The sequence below is a fragment of the Anser brachyrhynchus genome (assembly GCF_964034855.1).
Source record: "Anser brachyrhynchus genome assembly, chromosome: 12".
Lineage (NCBI taxonomy): Eukaryota > Metazoa > Chordata > Aves > Anseriformes > Anatidae > Anser > Anser brachyrhynchus.
Genome location: NC_137707.1, coordinates 12,032,174 through 12,038,241, shown reverse-complemented (window position 1 = coordinate 12,038,241; position 6,068 = coordinate 12,032,174). Strand labels below are relative to the sequence as shown.

Here is a 6,068-nt window from a genome sequence, read left to right as displayed (position 1 = left end):
CCGCCAGATTTAGCCTTTGGAAAACAGACTGCATTGTTTCACTACCAAAACCGCTGCCTTTGATAGTGACCTTTGGGGGGGGGGGGGGCTGTTTGTGAGGTTTAACCACTTCAAGGGCAGCCACAGCAGTGTTACACCTTTGGGAGCACATAAATCGTTGCCCTGCCCTTTGCAGACACCGTGCAAAACCCCACGGGAGAAACAAGCAGTGGCGAGGGAATTACGAATCAGTCTCGGGGCCGAACGAAACCGCCGACCCGCTTGCCGTCAAGCGGCTTCGGGGCGGGAGGGCAGCCCTGCGGGGTGGCAGCTCTTGTGGCTGCCGACGGCCCCGGCAGCCGGGCAAGGCCGCAGGGGAGCCGCGGCGCTGCCCACACCCGCAGAGCTCGCCCAGGGGGTCCTCGGCGGCCCGGAGGGCCCGAGGGGAGCCGCGCCCTGAGGGCCACCGAAGGGGGAGCAGGTTGGGGGGGGGCGGCTCCCGGTTGTGTAGCGCGGGGCGGGCGGGGGCGCCCAGCGCTGTCAGGATGGCCGAGCGGTCTAAGGCGCTGCGTTCAGGTCGCAGTCTCCCCTGGAGGCGTGGGTTCGAATCCCACTTCTGACAACCCGCCGATCTTTTGCCTGGAGCCCTCCGTGTTTTTTTTTGTTTGTTTTTTTTGTTTCCCGATCGTTTTCCCGATCCCTCCGCAGCGCCGCCGCTGCCCGCGCCAAAAGGCAGGAGGCGCCCGCAGCAAAACGCGGAGCTGTCAGAAGTGGGATTCGAACCCACGCCTCCAGGGGAGACTGCGACCTGAACGCAGCGCCTTAGACCGCTCGGCCATCCTGACCCGCTGCGCCGAGCGCTTCCCGCAGCCCCTTTGGTGCCACGCGGCGCCGCCCCGACGGGGACCCCGGCCCCGTCTCCGAGAGCCGTCAGCGTGGCTTCACCAAGGGGAAGTCGTTACCGGCCCGATAAACTTCTGTGATTAAACGGCTGCCCTGACAGACGGTGGGAGAGGAGCGGGCGTTGTCTGCCTGTGTTTCCAGAAGGCCTTTAACACTGCCCCCTGTCAGGTCCTCACAGAGGAGCTGTTGGCGCAGGGTCTGGATGGGCAGACTGAGGTGGGTTGAAGCCTGGCTGAATGCCTGGGCCCGGGGCCTGGTGATCAACGGTGCCAAGAACGGCTGGAGGCCAGTGATGAGCGGTGTACCCCAGGGATTGACGCTGGGTCCTGTCCTGCTTGGGATCTGCGTTAATGAAGATCCGATAGGGCAGAGGACGCCCTCAGTGGGTGTGCAGATGACACAAAGGCGGGAGGAGGGGCTGATGCGCCTGAGGGTCGTGGTGCCACCCAGGGGGCCCTGGGCAGGCAGGGACATGGGCTGCCTCCTGCAGTTCAACAAGGGCAAGAACCAGGTCGGGACACCCCGTGTGCAGGGACGGGGTTTTTTAGCCCCGGTCCCCCCCCCCCTCCTCGGGGGGCTGTGCCGGGAGCAGCCCCGGAGCCCCCGCCCCGACGGGGCGGGCCGGGGAGGCGGGGGGGGGTAGGGGGGGGGTCTTCCCCCGGGGCCTCCCCTTCGCCGGCGCTGGGGGCGGCCCGAGCCGTGCGGAGCCGTGCGGGTGCCCGCAGCATGGCCGGGCTGCCCGGCGCCGTGCGGACGCGGAGCGGCTCCCCCGGAGCCTCCGCCGCGCTGCCCGCCCCGCGCCTCGCCGCCCTCGACGGCGCCTTCCTCTGCTCGCCGCTCGGGGGGCTGATGGGCGCCCAGGCCGTGAGTACCGGCGGTACCGGGGGGGGGTTGGGGGGGGCTCGGCCGCGGACCCCGCGGGTGCTGCCCGCTCCTGGCGGAGCTGCGGCCGCGGCGCCGTGCCCGCACTTTCCGTCGGCGGGGAAATCGGTTCGCGGTGCGGCTTGCGGGGCTTTCTGAGCGAGCTTCCGTCTGCCCAATCTTTCCGAAGGCGGGTGCAGGCAACCTGAGGGAATGACGGCCTTTGAATGGTTTTCTTTCCCCTGCAGGCTGATAGTCCAACCCCGTATTCAGTGGCGTTGCCCTGGCCGAAAACAGACTGGATTTCCCTTTGCCCTTCCCCGTCCTTGCTTTCGGATTAATCTCTAACCCCGAGGTGCTGCGGCCTCACGCCCTTTCCCCTTCTCCCCTCGTCAAAGCTGAAGGAAGCTTCTTCTGCTTGTCCTCATGGCCTGGCCTCAACGCCCAGCAGCTCTCAGCGCCGGGCACGGGACGATGCACGCAGCCCCGTGGGACACAAGCTGAGGGACCCGCAGTCCCCGGCAGGGTCTGGGCCATGGGGCAGCACCGTGCCGGTGGGCGAGCTGTGTGGTGCGTTCCCCTCTGCCCCCCCGGCTGGCACCGTGGGGCCGAGCTGCAGGATCCCAGCCCACCACATGATGTGAGCTACAAGCGTGTAGACGTTTTTGGTCAGGGGAGGTGTTTGAGGGTAAACCTGCATACAAACAGGTCGGGGAGACAGCGTGCGCTTGCATGAACTGTGACATCCCAACCAGCACGCGTTGGGGCTGCTCATGGGTGCCTGCAGGGCTGTCCCGGGGTGGTCCAGTTGTCCTCCCCTGCAGTCAGGCTTTGACAGTTGCTTTCGGGCAAGCCCAAGGGTCTATGCATTGTCAAAATGAGCAGCAGCAGCATCTCACCCTCCGGCATTGCTTCTGCATCGGAGACAACCACAGAATGAACTGCTCCTGATCCTGGTACCTGAGACTTTGGATGCAACAAAGTGCATGTGTATGGGTGGGTGTTCAGCTGTGTACGGGGCCATGTGTGATCTGTTCCGTTGTTTGCTACAGAGAAAGCCAGTGGTGCCGCCCTTCTTTGCTGGAGAGCCTGTTTGCTTGTGCACCCTCCTCGGCGCAGTGTTGTGCTGGGCAGCAGCAGGATGTGCCCCGAGCAGCTGCTGCAGAACACCTGCTGCTGTCCTGTGCTATCCCAGGCATGGCACAAACCAGGACTCTTTATGATGCTGATGATGGGCAAAAAGCAAAGGATGAGCAGTTAGGGACCTAATTTGCCATAGATGTAAATCCACCCACGGGGGAGGCTAACAGAGCTATGTTAACAAGCACCTGTGTCCAGATTTTGGCTCCTGAGCATGGCTGGGCTGGTTGTGACATGGGAACAAGCACTCAGGGAAGGGTCAGGGAAGAGCATTGCAAGGGGGTGTCTTAAGGAGCATGGGGAGAGAAGGTGCCAAGACCAGTAGAAGCTGCTGCCGTTACCATCTCTGCAGCCCACCAGTGTCACTGCTCAGTCCGTACTGCTTCCTTCCACAGCAGCGTTACATGTGCTTGCACAGCTCCCCAAAACCTCTCCTCTAGGGGCTTCTGCGTTTCTTCCTGCCGGTGAGCTCCAGGCAGCTCGCACACACCATCTCCTGCTGCCAGAGCACGCTCTTTTTTTTTTCTCCTAGCTAAGTTTCTCCTGAATGCCTGTTTTGGAATCACAAGTGTTAGAAATCAACGTGAAAGAAAAGGCGGCATTGTCCAGATGGAGGCAACAGCAGCCGAGCACCAAGGCTTTGTGCTCAGTGGGACAAAGGCTGTTGTGTCTCCGGTGTGACAATAAGCAACGCAGACGTTGGTAGCGTCAGCGCGAGCGCCCTGCCAGCTGCTTTCAAAGGGCTGTTCTCCTCCCTGCGGATGGGCCCGCAGTTCCCTGCCAGCTTCACCCGGCTCTGCCAAAACAGAGGCTGGCACCTCCATTCCCAGCCAAGCGCATGAGAAAGCCATCGGATGCAGTCTCCCGTCATGCCAGGATGAGGATGATGGTTGGTGAAGCCCTCGCGGGCAGGAGCTCTCCCTTGGTACCATGATGTTCAGTGGGGCAGGAGCTGGACAGCCCATGCTTGCTGGGATCTGCACAACTGCACTTGGAATCACAGAATCATTTAGGCCGGAAAAGACCTCTAAGATCTGTTTCTTGTGATAAGGTAGCATGAAGCTCGCCAGGTGTAAAAGGCCCCAGATGCGGGGTCCCTGTGGTCCCTTAGAAATGCAAACATAAATCCAGTGGGGTTTTTTTGACACTTGTAGGCACATCAGGAATTGTTTCTCTGCTTATTTCTTGCTGAGCAGTAGAAACAGACTCGGCTATCTGCTTTTTTTTGGAGTACGCTGCAGGTAGCCTGCAGGCACATGATGCTACAATTATGTAGTTAAACCTGCTTGATGCGAAAGGTGAGCCCTAGAAGCTGTTTGCACAGGATGCAAACCGAACCAAACCAGACCACACCTAACCAAACAGCAACAAGCAGCTCGTTTTTTTGTTTCCAGTGATGCTGTACCTGGGGGACGTCATGGCTTAGCTGGGGCCCCAGAAGCCACCACACATCTGGATCCCATCCAGCCCACGTCACATTCCCAGTGCTGTGCCAGCCTGGCACGGAGCAGCTGGGCAAGAAGGGACCTTTGGTGGCAGGGATGCCCTGGTTTCACTGGCTCTGCCTTGCAGGACATCCCTGTGCTGGCTCCTGGGGCCAAAATCTGGAGCAGGGTGACCCCAAGTGATGAGGGTCCCAGATGGAGACCCTGTCCCAAGCTTCCCCGTGGTGACGTTTTCAGGCAGCAGCTAGGATGTGCAGACCCGGTTTCTACACCTGCAGGAATGGCCACCTGAACGCTTTCCCCTTCCCACCCTGCAGGTGCTTGGCCTACTGGTGTGGGCTCTCATTGCCGACACGACCTACCACCTCCACGCAGCATACGGCTGGGTGATGTTTGTGTCCATCTTCTTCTGGGTAGCAACAGTCCTCCTCTTCATGACCTACCTCCTGCAGCTTCCACTGAAGTTCTACGTGATCCCCTGGCCCCTCGTGGTATGTAACCGAGAGTGAGCAAGGGGGCTCCTCCCTGGGAAACGCCTCAGGACAGCCCCGAACCAACCTTTTGCAATAGGTTGTTGCTTTTGACCTTTTGCTTTTTAAACTTTCGGAAGTGCCTCCAAGCGCAGGCTGCTGGGTGTACTGCAGAGCCCAGACCTCACCGCCTCTTCTTTGCCTTCCCCAGCTGGTGATCTTCAACGCTGCAGCAACCATTCTGTACATCACCGCCTTCATAACGTGCTCCGCAGCCGTCCAGCCTACCTCGTGGCGCCAGTGGGATTACAACAGAAGAGCCGCAGCGTCCGTAAGTACAAGCACGCAGGCGAGGGCTGATGTGCTTAAGCCACCGCGCTCACACATCGCTGTGCTCCTCTTCCAGTTCTTTGCCTGCCTCGTGATGCTCACCTACGGGGTGAGCACGTTCCTCAGCTTCCGTGCCTGGAAAGGACTTGGCAGCAACGCAGCCACCAGCCAAGTGACCAACCATGCGTGAAGAGCAGCGTGCACCCGGGCAGGGTGGCTCAGTGCAGCACGTCACCGAGCCACTCATGCCACCAGGGCTCCTTCTCCATCGGCAGTGGTGGCAGCAGCCATTGCTGCTGGCCCACATGCCAGGGTCATGTGGAAGCTGTGCTGTGGTCTCAGGTGATGCTTCTAGCTGACGTGTCCACAGTGCAAACCCACAATGACTGGTGCCATCACCGGCAACCTCACCAGGAGGCTGAGGGCTCACCGGAGGCTGAAGCTCCTGCATGTCCTTGGGACTTGTGCCTGCCCTCACACACCCCAGAGGAACCAGATCCTCACTGGAGCAGCACTGCTGAGGGGATTCATTTGGCAAAGTCCAGTACTAGAACTCAATAAAGCAAGCTCAGGTTCCTGTCTCTGGTCATTTGCAGCCACAATGTAAATAAATGCAATTAATTTGTATCAATGCGGGCTGAGCTGAAGAATGAAGGCTAAGCCAAGGAAGAAGTCTAAACTATTACTGTATTGATTTAAAAAAAATGAAACAAATTTTATGCTTTAAATAAAAACCTTCTTAAATCTAACATTTGAGTCTGTCAAGAAAATAATTCTCTTTTTATGAGAAAGAAGATGGCAGGTACATCCGCAGAATGGAAAGTGGAGATTTCGCTGGCCCAGAAGACCACCATTTCCTAGCGTGTACCGGCATTACAACCCAGCCCACAGGGAGAAGGCACAAAGTCCACGGGGTTCACGTTGCTTTGCTGCATGCACG

The 6,068-nt window shown here is 59.5% G+C and overlaps 1 protein-coding gene across 4 annotated transcripts; it reads left to right on the top strand.

The window, feature by feature from the left end:
- The first annotated feature begins 691 nt into the window (after positions 1-691).
- Positions 692-5,873, top strand: PLLP (plasmolipin). Of its 4 annotated transcripts, XM_080552582.1 has the most exons (5): positions 1,641-1,746; positions 1,992-2,383; positions 4,646-4,819; positions 5,010-5,129; positions 5,205-5,873. In XM_080552582.1, the coding sequence occupies exons 2-5, from the start codon at positions 2,279-2,281 to the stop codon at positions 5,316-5,318; spliced, it is 513 nt and encodes a 170-aa protein (XP_080408708.1). In that variant the 5' UTR covers positions 1,641-1,746; positions 1,992-2,278; the 3' UTR covers positions 5,319-5,873. The 4 variants fall into 4 exon arrangements, with proteins under 4 accessions (XP_080408706.1, XP_080408707.1, XP_080408708.1 ...); XM_080552580.1 differs by lacking the exons at positions 1,641-1,746; positions 1,992-2,383 and adding an exon at positions 692-1,393; XM_080552581.1 differs by lacking the exon at positions 1,992-2,383 and having other exon boundaries at positions 1,509-1,746.
- Positions 5,874-6,068: the final 195 nt, after the last annotated feature.

What these genes read in the sequence shown, in the direction of transcription:
- PLLP (XM_080552580.1), top strand. Translation starts at nt 1,085, where the DNA reads ATGGGCAGACTGAGGTGGGTTGAAGCCTGGCTGAATGCCTGGGCCCGG. An exon ending in TGATCCCCTGGCCCCTCGTG is followed by an intron (nt 4,820 to 5,009) that starts GTATGTAACCGA and finishes TGCCTTCCCCAG; the next exon opens with CTGGTGATCTTCAACGCTGC. An exon ending in ACAGAAGAGCCGCAGCGTCC is followed by an intron (nt 5,130 to 5,204) that starts GTAAGTACAAGC and finishes CTCCTCTTCCAG; the next exon opens with TTCTTTGCCTGCCTCGTGAT.